General features: G+C 37.6%; 1 protein-coding gene across 1 annotated transcript in view; it reads left to right on the forward strand.

Moving 5' to 3' along the window:
- Positions 1-18540, forward strand: part of glis3 (GLIS family zinc finger 3) — a 388168-nt gene that overhangs the window by 236342 nt on the left and 133286 nt on the right. The window contains exons 5-6 of the mRNA XM_052020524.1: positions 10366-10527; positions 13948-14058. Coding sequence (XP_051876484.1) covers positions 10366-10527; positions 13948-14058 — 273 coding nt within the window. The remainder of the gene's footprint in view (positions 1-10365; positions 10528-13947; positions 14059-18540) is intronic.

Genomic DNA, 18540 nt, shown 5'->3' on the forward strand with positions numbered 1-18540 from the left:
AAGTTGGGGTACTATTTCGATACTGAGAGGGAGGGAAAGAGATGAGAGCAAAAGTCTGGAAAATGGTACAGGCATAGCAGGTTGGTCAACCACAGTGAAATCTGCTGAGAAATAAGATGACATTTTGGACAAACTGGTACAGAAGATGGTACAGGCAGAATGAATATGACACAAATGCAGAAACTGGAAAAACAAATTAGATTTCTTGCAAGTTAGGGGTTAGGGAAAGTATAGTGAAAGCACCTGAGAGAGACAGTTGATAACCTATCCCCAGAAATGGAGATGCTGAATTCAAAGAATGGAAGAGACCAATTAGGAGTTGGTCTATGTGGTCATTGGAAATTGGAAGGAATGGTCCTGAAGTTTTCAGTTCTGAGCAAGAGCAAAAATAGCACCAATATGGTCAGCAAGATAATAGGGTAAAATAAGTGAGGGAGGACATCAGAATAAAAATGCTCTTCAAAGCTCACAGGGCAGATATAGCTAAGACCTTGGTAATATATTTTCTTTGGAGAAAATGAATGACAGTGTGTGAACTACTTCAGCTGCTGTTGGGGGGTGGAAGTGGTGCATGAGTGATTTGTGGATGAAACAGAAGTCTCTTGGGCAATCCTAGAGATGGGTGGAAGTGTTAAGGGATTGGATGGCCATTGTTAATATTAAGTGTTTAGGACCAGGAGACCAACTGTCAAAATGATGGTGGGTTTTAAAGGAGTTCCAGGATTGGGTGGGAACTGACTGTTACAGGGGAGGAATTAAAAAAAAAGGAATTTCTGCCCTGTATCTGTTTTTTTCTCTTTTGACTGTTTTGCCTGAACAGAGGGTTAAAGAGGATTTAAGATTTCTACCAATCACCGTGTTATGCAACATGTAAACATTATGTTATGATGCAGTGATGACTTCTAACAGGCAAGGTAACAGTTCAATGTTAGTTATATCACAACATACTGTACATGAAATTATATTTTGGGAATTAGCATTCAGAAAAGTACCCTAAATGTATGAAATTGCTTTCACCATTATTTCAGTTAAGGCACTGACCCATTTAATTGAAACTGACTAATGCTTTCACTGAAATAGCAGGCAGAGGAATGTCAGATGAACAAGTTCAAATGTTATATGCAAATCTTTCACTTTACGACTTCAAGGATTCTGTCATAGAATCATTGAAATTTATAGCACAGAAGGAAACTATTTGCAGCTTTGTGTCCATGGCAACCAAAAATAGACTTTAGGTTTGACTAACTTTGGTTCATGGCTCTGCAGGTTATGACTCTTCCAGTGCTTATCTGAGTACTTTCTAAATGTGGTGAGAGTTTTTACCTCCATCAATCTGTCATTGAGTGAGTTTCTGACACCCATCACTCAATAAGTGAGATACATTTTCTTATTCCTCTTCCAATCCTTCTGTCAATTCACTTAAATCTCTGCCCCTTAATTAGTGACTTCTCTGCTCTTAGAAATAGGTCATTTCAGGTCATACCCTTTTCAGTCTTTAAATCTTTATACACCTCAATTAAATCTCCCCTCTATTTCTTTCATTACAAACTTAACGTTTTACATTCAATTCCAAATATACACCAAGGAAAGCAAGAGTCTAGTACTGAACCTTGTGGGGCCCTACTGCATCCAAGAGTCCAGTCACTAAACTCCTATCCACTAGTTCTCTTTGCTTTCTACTATTGAGTTAATTCTTAATCCTATTTGCCAATTTCCCTTTGATAACATGGGCTATTACAGTCTTGATCTATCTAATATAGGGGACTTTGTAAAATGTTTTGTTAAAGTCCTCACATACTATACGAAATGCTCTACTTTCATCAACATTTCATGTAAACTCAAAAAATAGTTAATTTAATCAGACACATCATTCCCTTAACATAGCCACACTGAAGGTCCTTGATTAACTGCACCTAAAAATGTTGATTTATACAGTCTCTCTGATTTTTCTTAGAAAATGCTGGAAATATTCAGAGTCAGACGGCATCAGTGGATAGAAAACAGAATGAATGTTTCTGGTGAAGGATCTTGGACCTAAAACATTAACTCTTTCTCTTTCTACAGATGCCACCTGACTTACTGAATGTTTCCTTCACTTTGTTTTTATTTCAGACTTCAAGCATCTGAAGATTTTTTTTTTGATTTTCATTTACCCAGTACTGATGAGAGACTAATTGTCCTGTGGTTACTTGGTCCATCGCTTTCTGGTTTCTTTTAGGACCTGTTTGTTTATAAGCAATCTGAAGTGAAAGTGATACACAATGTAGCCATGCATTAGTTAAATTTGATCCAAAAATATACTTATTTACAGTTATTCACCCTTCTTAAAGTTCACTATAGCAGGCATAGATTCGAAGGTAAATACTGTTTCCCTCTCCTACAATGTGGGTTCTTTTATTTACCTTAAAATGAAAACACTTATCCATCATACAATCCCTACTTTTTAAAACAAAACAGCCATGACAATGAACTATCATTACTTTTGGATTTCTAATTGGTAGCAGGTTTGTTGACATTTTCTTGTTTTCTCTTTCCTGAGAAGTGGAGAAAATGGAAAATAATTTGGAAACGTTCTGGTAACTCATAATTGTCCAAATGAATTACATGCATAAAAATGTTCAACTTGACATAGCACACCTTAGCCTGAATCTGGATTTGTTAATGCAATTTTTATATTTTACTAAGGACATTATTTTGGATTCTGTGTTTATTTTTGGCTTTGAGTGGTCTTGACCCAACAGTTTTAGAAAAATTATCACTTTTTTCATTCAACTAAGACGCTAAATATCTCAGAGCACCAGCAGCAACCTGTAACAGTAGACCCATCAACAGTGGCCCAACAAACAACTTAACCTGCTCATGGAGAAACTAGAATTGCCTCAAGCCTGGCCTTGCTTTCCTTATGCTCTCAATCATAGCTGACATGGGCCTCAGACTTATATATATATGTCAAGTTTCTCCTTTGAACTCCTGAATACCACAGACAGCTTGGTAATATCATTGCAAATGTGTTGGTAACCGAGTGATTAAACTAAGACAGGTAAATAACTTTAGCAATGAAAAGAATAATGAAGATTGCAATCTAACTTGCAATCATCAAGGTTGGTGGAATTAGCAACTGAAACGGAGGTCTGCTTTGAAACTGCAACTGATTTCCCTAGATTTGCAAGCATTGATCTAAATAGGATTGCAAAACAGGTCATGATTCCAAGTCAGTTCATTTATGTAGTTAAGTTGTCAGAGACTTTTATACAATTTCAGGTATAAAGTTGCCTGTCAAGTTACAGACAGCATTTCTCATTGACCTATGACTAATAATAGAGTTGAGAGGGACTTTGAATGATGGAATTGCTTGACTTTGTACTTTCTGCTTTTAATTGAAGTCAAATGGTATAGAATAGGTATGGTTGACACACAATCCTTCATGTTTTCAGTTTCCCTGACATCAGAGACAGTGCTGAAATGTGATCTAAAGAATATCAATGTTGTTAACCTTTAGACTGTGCATGCACATAAGACAAGGCCAGTAAAGTAGCATATTAATAAGGTGAAATGGCATCACGTGATTATTGATTGGACACGTGAAATGAATCCCACTCTGCATCAGTCGCCCAAGTATCCACCTTTTTAATTTAATGGAGAAGTCTGAGATAATTAATTTTCAATATTCACATGAATTGTATAACATGAGTCAGAGCTATTCAAGAAAAAAATTCACAAAAATCTTTGCAGTCAAATATTTAACTTTAGCCAACAGTGTAGCAGCACTCTGAAAATTGTGGGTTTAACCTCTATTTCAGAAACTTAAATATATATCCAGCCTGACCTTCCAGTGTAGAATCAAGGTAGTGCTGTCTTCCAGATGAAATGTTAAACCGAGGCCCCATCTGCCATGTTAAGAATGACATAAAACTTCCCAAGGCACTGTTGAAAATGAGCAGAAGGATTCTGAGAAACATTCATCTCTCTAACCAGATTCACTAAAACCTAACTATCAGGGTCTTTGTTTCATTAGTCTGTGAGGAACCTTGCTGTGAACAATTTGGCTGTTGAGTTTCCTTATTAAAGTAGTGGCTATACTTCAAAAGTACTTCACTGACTGTGAAATGCTTTGGGACATAGTGAGGTTAGGAAAGGTGCTACATAAAATGCATGTTCTTTTTTTCTAATTGGCCATTCCCTGTTCCCATGCCATCAACATCATAAAAACACTCTTTTGAAAGGTGTTTACTCAAGATTTATACCCTGTTTATACCTTGCATAATAATCACATTTTACCAAGATTACGTCATGTCTTTTAGGGAAAATAAATAAGAAAATTGTTTTTTTTTCCTCTTTCCTTATTTCCCTGCCATAATCTCAGCCAGTACATAAGCCCTTTGCCAGTCTAGAATGATTAGCTGGATGTCCTTAAAATCAATTTAGGAATGTTCATTTAACTTCTACTCCATGCTGTGGAGAAAGAATTGTCCTCTATTTGTGTCCTATGAATCCAGGATAATGATCAAGAATTTAGCACTTGAAAGATTTATAATATGACTCAATGCACTATTATTTTGTGAAATGTTTTTCTTAGTTATTGGACCATGAAACAACATATTAAATATCAAGGGGGAAAAACTGGATTTTCACATATAGGAAGCAGGAAAATGTACACCCAGAGACTGTGGTTTGCTACAAACTGGGCTTTCAGGCCAAAGTTCTGGTGAGCTACAGATGCAGATCTGTTGGCTTGTTGCCAAGAAATCATTGGAATAATTGCGTTTTTCCTCAGGTTGGCACATGGTGACTAGCTGTGCTTGAGCCCCAGCTATTCACAATTTACATCTTTGACTGAGGGAACCCAATGTCATATTTTGAGATTTCATGATTGTACAAAACTAGATGGGATTGTGAGCAGAGAGGAGGATATGGAAAAGCTTCAAAGAGATAGAGAGAAGATAAATGGAAGACAACATGGCTGATAGAATACATTGTGGAAAAATGTGAGGTCATCCACATTACTGTACAAACAATAAAGACAGAATATTTCCAAAAAGTGACAGATTTGAAAATGCTGATGTTCAAAGACACCTGGAAGTTCTTACACATAATTCTCTGACAACTAATATGCAGGTGGAACAAGCAATTAGGAGAGAGAATGGTACGTTGGACGTATTTTGAGAGGATTGAAGTATAGAATACAGGTGACCCCCATGTTACAGCCTTATGGGAATTCACAAATCTCTACCCAAAAACTTGAAATATGGAACAAAATTCAGTCTTACAGAATTTGTGAAAAAAGTAAATAAACAGAAAATTTATTTTTCTTTCCAACTCGCAGATGACACTGACTCACGTTAGGAAAATTGCGATATGGACTGTTTTCTAGGAATGCAACCCCCCACCCGCCCACATAATGCAGGGGTGACTTATAAAGATATCTTATTAGAATTATATACTGCTTTGGTAGGACTGCAGCTGGAATATTGTGACCAATTTTGATCTTACCTAAAGAAACACTGGATATGGTTGTCATAGAGGGAGTAAAACATAGATATACTAGATTAGTTCCAACAAAGGCAGATTTGTTGTGCAGGAGAGATTGAGTGAACTAGGTCTACATTCTCTGGAGTTTAGGAAAATGAAGGAGATTTCATTGAAATTTACGAAAATTCTTACAGAGCTTGACAGGATGGTTGAGGTGGCTGAGGACTCTAAAACAGGGTTCACTGTCTTAGAATAATGGTAGGGGCCTTGATGGAGAAATTCTTCACTCAGAGGGTGTGGAATGTTTGGAATTCTTGAGTTCAGAGAGCTATGGAGGCTTAGTCATCAAGTTCATTGCTTCAACTCAGTCTTAAATGGGTGACGCCTTATCTTGAAACAGTGACCCCTGATTCTAGATTCTCTGACATCAGGAAATGCCCACAACCACCCTGTCAAACTCCCTCAAGATCTTATGCATTCGAGTTGATTTTCATTCTTCTAAACAGCAGCTGATACAAGCCAAGACACAGACACCACAATTTTCTCCTTGCAAATATTACAAATAAGGTACATTTTTCAAATAAAGGGTATATGTTTAAGTTCTCCAGTGCCTTTTTTGTTAGGCCTTATATGTGTCATTTCCAGAATAGCACCTGATGCTTGCATGCATTTTGTAGCTCTGGTCACATTGGAGGCCATATTAATAAGGATATTAACATCCATTGGGAGTGTACAGCGTAGGCAGATCATAGCATTAAACAAGCTTTGCAAGCTGATTATTGTAATGCAACTTCAGGCAAGCAATAACAGCAGAGAGTGGAGACACAAGAGACTGCAGCTGCTGGAATATGGAGCAAAAAAAATGAGCTGCTGGAGGAACTCAGTAGGTCAGGCAGCATACGTGGAGGGAAATGGACAGCCAACACTTTGGATGAAGACCCTTCACCAGTCCAAATGAAGGGTCTCAACCCAAAATGTCGATTGTCCGTTTCCCTCCACAGATGCTCCCTGACCTGCTGAGTTCCTCCAGCAGCTCATTTTTTTGCAACTAATAATAGCATCAGTCTTTATCGGGAGTTTCCTCCCTTTTAGCAGTGTTATCTTGGTTTCTGCCATATTTCTGGTAAAGTCATGTCAGCTTAGCAGAAGTGAATCTGCAGAAATTCACAAATCTTTGACTTTATGCTCTTTTGTTAATCATGTATTGGCTATCCATGTTAACTAATTATCATTGAAACTGAAGAATTAATGATGGATAATACTTTGGTAGAAATTTCAGGACATCTCATTGCCCTATAAAAAGCTGTATTGTAATAGAAACCATTTCCTTTCTAAGGCACAAACCAGGGGGCATAGATTTAAAGTAACTTGTAGAATGATTAGAAGAGAAATGAGGGGGAAATCTCACTTAGAGGATGCAGGGATGGTAGAATGCTAGCAGGTAGGATTAGACTGGTCAGCTCTTGTTCAATCAGAACAGACAGGATGGGATGAATGGTCTTCTTTCAAGTTGTAAATTTTGTGGTTCTCTCAGTCAAAGTTTCTGCAAAAACCAGTTGCTTCCAGAGATGGCTCAATAGCAATGGAGAGCTACTGATAAGTCATCATCGACTCTGATGGACTGCCAAAGTGCAAGGGGAAGCTATTAAGTGTTTTGCAGTCCTAAATGATAGAAAGAATAAAGAGAGGGCATACAGAGTTGAAGTAGCTGCTAAAACAGGTAGGAGGAGGAAAAGGCTCTCAGTACAAAGTGATACCCTCCACACTGTTCCTATGGGAGAAATTATCCTAACCTCACCTCAGAGAGGAAGATTATACCAGATAGTTGTACTTCAGTGTGCAAGAAAGAGAGCAACTGGTTTCACTGAATCTTGCAGTCCCGAATTTCAGAATAAAAAGAAAACTGCAGATACTGGAAATTTAAAATAAAAAATACAGAAAATGCTGGACATACTCAGCAGATCAGGCTGTATCTGTGGGAGAGAAACAGTTAAATATTCAGATCAAAACCCCTTCATAAGAACTGGGATGGAATGAAAAGAAGCTCATTAAGCTGCAGGGAGGGTTGGAGAGGAAGTAATCATGAGGATAAGCTGTAAACGAGGTTTACATTGAGTGAATGGGAGCAGTTCAAGAGTGAGAACATAGGCAAAAGAACATCGACTAAGTAATGTAGGAGTTGCCATATGCAGAGAAAGAAGTCATGCCTGGCAGGTCAGGTTGGACATATCATCCATTTCCAGAGAGAAAAGAGAGAAAAAAATAGAAAAAAAATAAACAAGCTGGGCAAATCTCATAGACGGATGGCTGATACATTCAGAGATATCAAGTTACCTGAAGTTTTAGAATTCAGTATTAAGTCCAGAATGATGCATCATGTCCAGATGAAAGATGAGATGCAGTTCCTCAAGCTTGCATTGAGCCTCGTTGTAACAGTGCAGGAAGCCACAGACCAAAAGGTCAGAGTGGGAGAGGAATGGAAATGTGACAGGCAACAGGAAGCTCAAGATCACCCCTGCGGACTGAACGGAGGTGGTCCACAAAGTGGTCACCCAATCTCCAATATAGAGGAGACCACATTGAGAACATACTAGATTGGAAGAAGTGCAAGTGAATCAATGCTTCGCCTGGAAAGACCCGGTCACTGGATGGTGGGAAAGAAAGAGGTTAAAGGTTAAATCCAGTGCTATATGGGTGTGATTGGTGGGAACAGAAGAATTGACCAGGGAGTCACAAACAGAATGGTCCCTGAGATAGTGGAAAGGAAAACAAAACAAAACAAAGAAGAGATTTAAATATAAAGATAAGAAAGTTAAATTAAAGGTGCTGAGAGTCTAGATGTCCCTGTAAGCCAGCAAGGACAGAAATGATGGTTAACCAGAATATGAGCAGAACTTCAGGACAATTTCAGTTATCCTAAACTTATTCTGCATGGGAAAGGCTAAGCAGAATTAAATTGTGAAGTTTACAAAGAATGGAATGTTGTAAACCAACGAGGTAAACAATATAATCATTGGGTCTAAAAGACATGGATAAGGGTTATAGCAGCAGAGGCAAGCAGAGATGGGTGATATTGCAGAGGAGGAAGTAAGCTATCTTTTACTAGAGCATCTGGAATTGAAAGCTCCACTTGCGATTGTATAGATTGCATGATTCAGTTCATCCTGAGACCATTGAAAATAATGTCAAAAGTTTCAAATAATTTTAAATCTTACTAAAGATTTTTAAAGAACCTAATTAAAAACATCCTAAAATGCTAACATATAATTAAAACATTCAAATAAGACTGAGTGCTTGCCTGAACGCCTTTTTCAAAAGGATCAGCAGCCCTGTGAAACGTATGGGTCACCATTCTCCTTCATATAAAGCTGAGGGGCCATGGGCAAGTCCATCACTGGAGATGGAGGTAAGATTCACCAACATCTGACTTCCAACTCATCTTGGACTTCTGGATTTGGCCAAAAATACACAGAGGTTACAGACATACGGAGACCCAACTTTATGACAATTAGTTTGATTCAGCCTAACAACCATGCTCTATTAATAGTTCTCTTTTTGCTCAACATTTGTAGACTGAAAATGGTTGGAGTTCAAAAGCAACATTTGCAATCGGTGCTAGGGAATTGGTGGAGCAGAACAACTTGCAATGTGCCATTTTAGTTAGAACTATTCTCTCTTCATTCAGTTTGCAATGCAAGTTGCTGGAAGTGCTGACTGATATTTGCATAGCAAAGGCAAAAGAAAAATTTGGGTCCTTGGTAAATTATAAGATTTATCTTTTTAATTCTACCTCTTGAATATTGTTAATTAAGGAATCAGAAAAAAACAAATGACTAATATTGATGAAAGGAAGGTTTATTAGCATAATCAAGTGTAGAAAGAGAAATGGAAATATGCAAATCAAGAATGAACTACGAAAGAGAAATGAGACAAAATAAAATTAAAGAAGCACATTGAATTTTAAATTTTGCATTTTCAAGATCACCAAGAATAATTCATTCCCTGAAGGAATCCCATTCAGTTATTCCCTTTCTGTACCAAGTAGATTGATTGGTATTGCTTTAATAACTAACACCTCGTTAAAAAAAGTACTTAAACTATTAATTACTGCTGTAAATTTAATGAGAACTATTCTGCAAATTAAGCAAGGCACTAAGGTCGAGATCCTTTAGTGTAAAGCAAATTGGGGTTGCATATATGCACCCCAGTTGCATCACGTGAATCTCTTTCAATTCTCCAAACTTGCTCGGTGGTTTTCAAGAAAATTGCATGTGTAACTAACAAAAGGATTCTCCTCACAAAATTTGTGTATTGATACCTATGAATGAAGTTCAGCATCTCTTATTGTACAGCATGAGAAACAACATGAGTACCAAGGCTTAATCGGATTCTTATCTATCAATTGATTGCATTTATTTAAAAGTAAACAGGTTTAAAAAATCAGAAGTGATTAAAGTTAATCAATTTGTTCTACAAAGTTATCATGATTCTGATATTTTTACAAGACATCTCAGATAGTCATAAAAACAAGCAATTAAAACAAACATGCATACTATGGGAAATGTAAGGGTTTAAGGAAACCTTACATGAATTAGGAATTGAAAAAAAAATTGAGAGAAATACAACTTTGATTGCAGTTAGTAAATACATGAAACTATCAGCCACTGGATGAACTTAACTCCTTTACAGATGAAGTCAGTGGGGCCAAATCTCAAGAGCTGAGTACAAATGCTACCCATGAATATTTAGAAAATTGACAATGGATCATTTACTATTTGAAAGTAAATTATAAGTTAATTTTATCAGAAGTGAAGATTTGAACTCCAATATTTCCTGGCAGAAATTTGTATCCTAATGTTTTTTTCTAACAACAATTTTTCAAATCTTTCTCCATAGTTTGAAGGCTGTAATAAGGCATTTTCACGACTGGAAAATCTCAAGATTCATCTACGAAGTCATACAGGGGAAAAGCCTTACCTATGTCAGCATCCAGGCTGCCAAAAAGCCTTTAGCAATTCAAGTGACCGTGCCAAGCACCAGAGAACACATCTAGACACAGTAAGGTTCTCTAAGTTAAGAAACTAGCACCATACGTTGTTAAGAAATAAATTATTTGGTTCTTTTTTCTCAATAGTAATAATCTAGTTCAAAAATAATTACATCATCTTATTTCTATTTTTCTTATTTATTTTTCAGCCCCTTCATTATTACAATCTGCTATCTAAAGTGCATTGATATTGACACATGCAAGGCCCTGAAAAACTGTTGCATTTATTATAATTACTGTTACTTATTGACCAAAAAATTATATGTACATATGATATATTCATGATTTTTAATATTTTTTAAATATTACTTGGGGAAATAAATTTAGTACTGTGTAATATATAGCATAGAATATTTTAGTCTTATTTGCTGTTATTATCTGTTATTATGTGGATCTGAACTTAATCAAATAAATAATATAAGTTTTTGACCTTTCAAAAGTTATCAAGGGCTGAATGCAGTAAAAACATTTTCTGACTTATCATATTTAGCCCTTGGTGGAGAAAAAATACAATCCCATCAAACCCATTTTGTGCATCACAGCTTTGTACTTATTGTGTTCATATGAGACTCTTTAACTTAGTCTTTTGAAATAAAGGTGTTATTGCACAAATTAAAATAATATATTGAAATAGATTAAAAAAACAGGATCCCAGGGTTTATAAATAGAGCCAAGAATGACAAAGTCTTGATGAAACTTTGTTAAAACACTCGTTTCAGCCACAAATGGAGTATTGTGTTCAGTTCTGGGCACCACACTTTAAGAAAGATGTGAAGGCTTTAGAAGAGATTTACCACCATGATTCCAGGGACTTTCATTACATGCCTAGACTGAAGAAGCTCATGTAGTTCTCCTTGGAACAGACAAGGTTGCAAGATGATCTTATGGAGGCATTTCAGACCATGAAGTATGTAGATGGAATGGGTAGAGAGTGATTGTTCCTTATGGTGGAGGACTTGAGATCCCAGGGACGTAGAATGAAATTGATTAGGAAAAGAACCAAAAGTGACAAGAGGAAAAATCATTTTGCTCAGTGAGTGGTTAGGGGCTAGGATAGTAGGGGAAGCAGACTTAATCGTTATGTTCAAAATGAGCATATCTGAAAGGAAAGACTGCAAGCATTGCTCCTACATAGAGCCAGTACAAGCCTGATTGACCAAATGGGCTCCTTTGTAACTATTCTCTTTCTCTGTGTTGTCATAAAACTATGGCTATGATCCTTTTCGAAGATCTAGGAAAATGAGGTTCATCCTTTCTCATTATGGAAATGATGCATTTTTTGTGATGAAAACTTATGAGATTTGGTTGCATAACATCCAATACAAATTTTTATCTCTTCATCAATGTTAACTATTCCAGTTCTAGTAATAATTAAGACATAGAAACGTAAAAATTAATTTTAGGCCTCTCACCTTGCCCTTGTCTGTCAGGTCAATGTTTAGAACCTACATGAACTAGTTTCACCTCCCATCTCCCTTGTGTAAAGTTCTGTGCAGATCAACATAAAACCTGGAGACTTCTGACATACTTGCTCGGCTGGGAGAAATAGGCGAGAAAACCATAGAAGCTCCAAAGAACAAAAAGGGGATGCTACTGTGCAGTTGCTGCTGGGTGTCAGTAGAATTAACTGTTTGAAAAGGGTAGACCTTAAACCAACACAGCTCAAGCAGTTCATGTCAGAGTTTGCCCTCCATTTGATTGCTAAATCATACTTAGTCATCCTATTCCTTTTTGCTTCATCTTTCTGTCCAATCCAGTCTTGAAAACTGATATGGATTCTACATCACCGACTAACTCTGAATTGAATTCTGCAGCTTGACAACTCTCTGCAAAGAAATTTCTATTGCACACCTTTGCAAATATCTTCCATTTAATTTTGTATCCAAGTTCTCTTACCAGGGACCTATCAGGTATTGGAACAAAAACTCCAAAGTAAACAGCTCTTTCATAATCTGTATTGTTAAAACAGGAAAAACATAAGTTTTCAGGTCTTTCTTTTAGAATTATGCTGTCCTAATTATCCAAAAATTATGGTAGTTCAGCACAATATTATGAACAGATGGAGAATCATCACTCTTGTGGGAAAGATGTCAAGCCCTTGGAGGGGGTGAAGAGGAAATTTACCAGAATGATTCCAAAGATAATGGATCTGTTATGTGGAAACACTAGAAAAACTGGAATAGCTCACAAAGTGGGGATGCTTAAAAGGAGATTTAATAGAGGTGTTCAAAAATACACAGAATTTTGATATTGTAAATAAGGAGAAACTGTTTCCATTAGCAGATGGGTCAGGAAGAGAAGACAGATTTGTAATATTCACAAAACAACCTTGGGGGGATGAAGCAATTTGTTATGATTTAGAATGCACTATTTAAAAGTAGAGTAAGAAGAACAAAGTGGAATGGAGTGTGTTCTTGAAACGGACACACATTTAAATAGGCAAGGAATAGGACAATACACACCTAGTGTGGGCAAATTGAATTGGTGTTGGTGGGCAAAAAGGTTGGCATGGACATGATGGGCTGAAAGACCTGTTTCTGTGCTGTACAACTCTATGACTCTATGAAATATTCCAGTTCTGTCGAAAGAGAGTTGATGGTTGAACTAATCAAAAAGTTCTTGTACTGAACTGGTGCCTTAAGTTTCTATGTGGAGTTACTCTCCCTCCTAAATAATCAATGTAATTGGACTCATTTAATGTATCCTCCTTATCTACTACTTCCCCAGAGTTACTCCTCCTTAGATTGTTGCTGTACCAGATAACAACTGTAGTTGTTAAGATGAGTTAAACAAAATTGTTTGGAAGAAAAATCATCAACATTCTAAACCCTCTTAGTGCATCAGAACTAATTTCTTACCTCTGCCTTTGTTTTCTCTCTTTCCTAGCAGATTTAATTTTTTTCTCATACTGCTCAGATACTGTACATGGACCTTTCTGCTGTTTCTTGAACTGAGACCCTAAATGCTTTCTGTTGCTAATCGTTTCTGACTATGCTGCAGAGTCTCATGGGCTGAAAAAATTGTAAGTATATAATTACAATAATTACAGAAGTCAGCTGCAAGTTTTCATTGAAAAACAAAAGTCACAAAGATGGTAAAGTTAGAGAAGAACAGAATTTAGTGAATTCTTAATAACATATTTATTTCAGTAGTCATATTATTCTGATTAATGGTTAGCATTCAGCCATATGAGGTACATTGTTAAATTATTCATAATTGGAAAATGGGTGTCTGTCAGCGACCTTTGACCACTACTTGAGATCTTGCATGTCTGACTCCAATGTATGTCCTGTCCAGGTGAAGTTGATTAGTCTGAGATTAGACCAAAGTACAGTACGGCAGAATGCTCCTGGCCAGCTCTCATTTCAAATTCCCATTTCCAACTAATCTTCACTGTACTAAAGCTGGTGCTGTTTTCTCTTTTGTTTTAGAAACCATATGCATGTCAGATCCTTGGCTGTACTAAACGATATACTGACCCAAGCTCCCTCAGAAAGCACGTGAAGGCACACTCCACAAAAGAGCAACAGGCTCGAAAGAAGGTGAGTTAATTTGTGGGGTTTGAAAAAGAGAATTATGATAGAATGGTAAAATAAAAAGAATGTTGATTCTCTTGTTATTGTTGAAGTTCTCATTTTGGATGCTAGATGCATACCCTGAGACTGAACTTCATGTAATATGGAAAGAAGAAATTCCACATTGATTCCAATAAGCTTATTTTATTACTTAAATTAGTATATAACCTTATTAAAAAAATTGCTGGTCATAGAAAGAATTTAGTGCTAGGAAGATAATTCATTCCAGATTTCCAATTCAATGTTACTGAATCCTTAAAAAAAAGTAAAGGATGAAAAAAAAATGTCTTTGGAAACCTTTCATATCTGCTTACCTGTGATTATTTAAGTAAAATAGCTTTTTTTATTATTGTAATATCACAAAGAATTTTGAAATCTAAATTCCACCATCGATATTTCATACTGAAAGGATTCTAAGTTCCACAAAGTGCAAGAATGAATGGTATATACTGCACAAGTTGGTTGGTAATTTTATTTCTTAATGTGGGATTGAATCAGACAGGCTGAGTTCAATCTTTGAATCAAGACAGGTTCAAATGATCTGAGCTGGGGCTGTGGAAGAATGGCGTACAGGTAATCCTCGATTTATTTAAGGGTTGCATTCATGGGTAATGTTTCAGTCATGGAGTCATACAGTGCAGAGACTGGCCCTTCAGTCCACCATGTACATACTGACCTCCTGGTACCTACCTATACTAATCCTATATATCATCGCTTGGCCTGCAGCCTTCTATATCTTGGCAATTCAATGCTCATCCAGATACTTCTTAAATATTTTGAGGGTACCTACCTCCACCACCTTCTCAGATTGCAGCCACCCTCTGAACGAAAATGTTTTGCCTCAGATCCCTGCTAACCCTTTTACTTTTCACCTTAAGCCTATGGCCTCTGGTTTTAGGCATCCCATTATGGGAAAACATTTACTAAAATCCAACTCATCTATGCCGCTCATAATTTTGTATATCTCCATCAGGTCCTCCCTCAGCCTCCTCTGCTCCAGGGAAAACCTGTCCAGTCTTTCCTCATAACTGAGACATTCAGTCACTGGCAACATCCAAATAAATCTCCTCTGCACCCTCTCCAGAGCATTCCTAAACTTTCTGCACACAAAACTCTAGCTGTGGCCTAAAGTTTTATACAGTTGTATTATGACTTCCATGCTCTTACATTCTATGCCCTGGGTAATGAAAGCCATCATTCTGTAGGAGTTCTTCACCACCTTATCTACCTGTGTTGTTACCTTTGGGATCTATGGCTTACACACTAAGTTCCCTCTATCCCTCAATACTCCCTAGGGACATACCATTCATGATGAATGTCCAACCATTATTAGACCTCCCAAAATACACCATCTCACACTTATTGAGATTAAATTCTATTTGCCATTGCTCTGTGCAACTTACCAGTTGATCAATATCATTACCTAACCCAAGACTAACGTCCTCACTGTCAAACACATCAACATTTATTTTATTAAATTAAAAATTGTAAATCAAAAGTTATTTGCCAATTTGTTTCATCATAAAAACTCCTTGTAATAGAGGTCAGAATGTCAGTCAGAAGGACCTAAACACTTAAAACTGCATCAATACAAGTATCTGAGATGATAAAATATTATTTAATTAACAATTAAATCTTAAATTAAAATAATAAATACATCCAAATGTACCACCGGGGTACACAACAATTGAAAAAATATAAGTTCATGAGGTGTCTTGACAGGGTGGATGTGGTGAGGGTGTTTCTTTATGGAAGAATCTGGAACCAGGGATCACTATCTTAAAAATAAGAGCTTTCCCATTTAAGTCACAGATGAGGCAATGTTTTTTTGCTCTGAGGGTTTTGAATCTTTGCAGCTTCCTCCTTAAAAGGACAGTGGAAGCAAAATACTTTTTAAGCTGGATTCTTGATAAGCAAGGAGGTGAAAGGTTACCACGTAGAGCCAAATGACCTACTCCTGCTCCTAATTCACATCTTTGTATGCAAGTAATGGTGGTGGCTTTGTGTGTTGAGGTGGCAGTAAGAGGCAGAGTCGTCACCACTGTTTAGTTGATAATGATGGTGGTGGTACTGGTGAATCTGAGCTACATATAGTTTGCAGTGTGATAACAAGGGATTTTCCTGTGACTTATAGATTTCTCGTAAACAAGGCTTAAACAAGATGTTGATGGACTTTGGAGGTGGTTCAGGTTTGTAAATCAATGGGAATTGTGTGCATTCTCTGGCCATGATTTACTCCATATACAATTCATTGTTGTATGGGTTATGTTATCCCAAGAGGCACTAATATAGTATATAAACATCTTGATATTGTACCTCTTCCAAAATTTCCTGAATAGTGGGTGTGTCATTGCTGCTCAGCTCTAAAATGAGATGTCTCATTAACCACAGCAGGTAGTAAACTTTGAAAGTAGCGATAGCACCCTGATGTAGTGGGCATAACAATGTAGTTAGGGAATGCTGTGGTTTGGCACGTAACCAGATTCAGGGACCGGAACTCATTTAGGTGTGTGGATAGAGTCAGGGTGTTTTGTGTGCAGCCTTAACCAGGGACCAGCATGGTTAAGTGTGCAGCCAGAGCCAGAGATTGAGATTCCTGTTAGGTGTACAGGTGGAACCAGGGACTGGGAATGGGGCCTGGTTTACAGTCAAGCTCGAGAGCTGGCAGCCAAAGTGCCCAGAATGTAGCCAAGTACATGGTTAAGAAGGGAAGGGCACCTGTGCATGAGTCTACATGTGCATATATGTGTGTAAAGAAGCATAAGTGCCAGGCAGCATCTACACATGCACCCATTCATGCAGATACTGGCCTCCAGTCATTCTGGTCCCTTTTACCACTGGATCAAGACCTTTTTCTGTAAGGGCTGTGTAGTAACTGGTGTGCAACAGCTACCACACATTAAAAGAAACCTGTCACAGGCAACTTTCGGTCTACCGTTTGAAGTTCAGGGCCTAAAATGTCAGGACTCTCAAAGATAATCACAAGAGTGATAGACCTGAATGCTGCTCTGCATTTGTAGAACTAAGATACTTTGACATCAACATCACCGCTCTGAGTGAGACTCGATGAGCAAGAGATGGCCAATTTAAAGATCAACGTGGGTGCACCTTTTTCTGGAGGGACAACCTGGGAAATGAATGCTGTCTTCATGGAGTGAGCTTCACCGTCAAGAATGTGCTAGTTCAGCAAGTCTTATGATTCTTGGCTCACTCTAACACACACCAATACATTGCAATCATCACCCCAATCCTGGAAGGTTCAGATGAAGCCAAGAAAGACTTCTGCTCTAACCTTGAAAAGATCCTGATCCACAGTCCAATGGGAGATAAACTGATCTTCCTGGAGACTTCAACATAGGGGTATGAAGGGACACAGCCCTCTTGGAGCATGGCCTCATCACAATGAACACAGAGAGTCGAACACAAGATGGGTATTGCCAGTCTAAGCACTTGTATCTGTTAGATTATATCATCATCTGAGCAAGGGACCGCAAGGATGCCCTCGACATCTGCACCATGTCTGGCACTAATAACTGCTCGACTGACTACTGCCTAATCCACTCTATTACCTCCCAAAAACATTGGGGAGATAACAATTGGTCCCAAGACAGGAGTGCCAACAGAAGCATTGCTGCGAGGAGATCAATGTCGAAGCTCTCAAGGAACCACAAAGACAGTTCTTCTTGGGCAGTACCTCACAGATAGCCTGGTAACTCATAGCCTACAGGAGCCACTGAGTGCCCACAACCTTAAAAGGTCTGCCATAACTGGCACCTATGGAAGCTCTTGGCTTCTGTAACAAGAAAAAAACCAGATGAGAATGACCAGGAGAACTGAGGAGCTAATCAATTACAAACACAAGGCATTCCTAGATTGGAATCCACCTTTCCTCAAGGGAAAAGAAACAGTTCTACAGGCACTTTCCTGGATCGTCATCAAACTCAGGGCATATGCTGCTGAGTCTGATCTTCTAATCACATACTTAACACTTATTCAACTTTCTCCATTTATAACATCTCCACACTTCCAGGAATAGCACTTTGGGTACTAAAATTTACTTTGTCTGCATTGGTAAAGATTGTTCACACTGCTGAGGTTGCAAAATTTAATGAACCAGGGTAAAGCCCACCACATGCTCACCTTTTTAACTTCTTCTAATTATATCCAGTTTAGTATTAACATTATAGTTTGCTGTTATTTCTTAGAAGAAGTGCATTCCTCACAACTACTGGGATGTTTTGAAGCCACATTGAATAATACACAGAATAAATTGTGATGTAGCCCAATAGCAAGCAGAGCTCTGTGACCTCAGCAATCTCAATGAAAAAATGATGGGGAATGAAGTACAAAGATGGAGATTGGTGCACCTTTTGTTTTTCATAACAAAAGCTCCTTAAACCAAGTACACATACTATGAAGCATCAATGGCATTCATGCAAAAGTTCATTG

This window comes from Pristis pectinata, chromosome 7 (genome assembly GCF_009764475.1).
Source record: "Pristis pectinata isolate sPriPec2 chromosome 7, sPriPec2.1.pri, whole genome shotgun sequence".
NCBI classification, from domain to species: Eukaryota; Metazoa; Chordata; class Chondrichthyes; order Rhinopristiformes; family Pristidae; genus Pristis; species Pristis pectinata.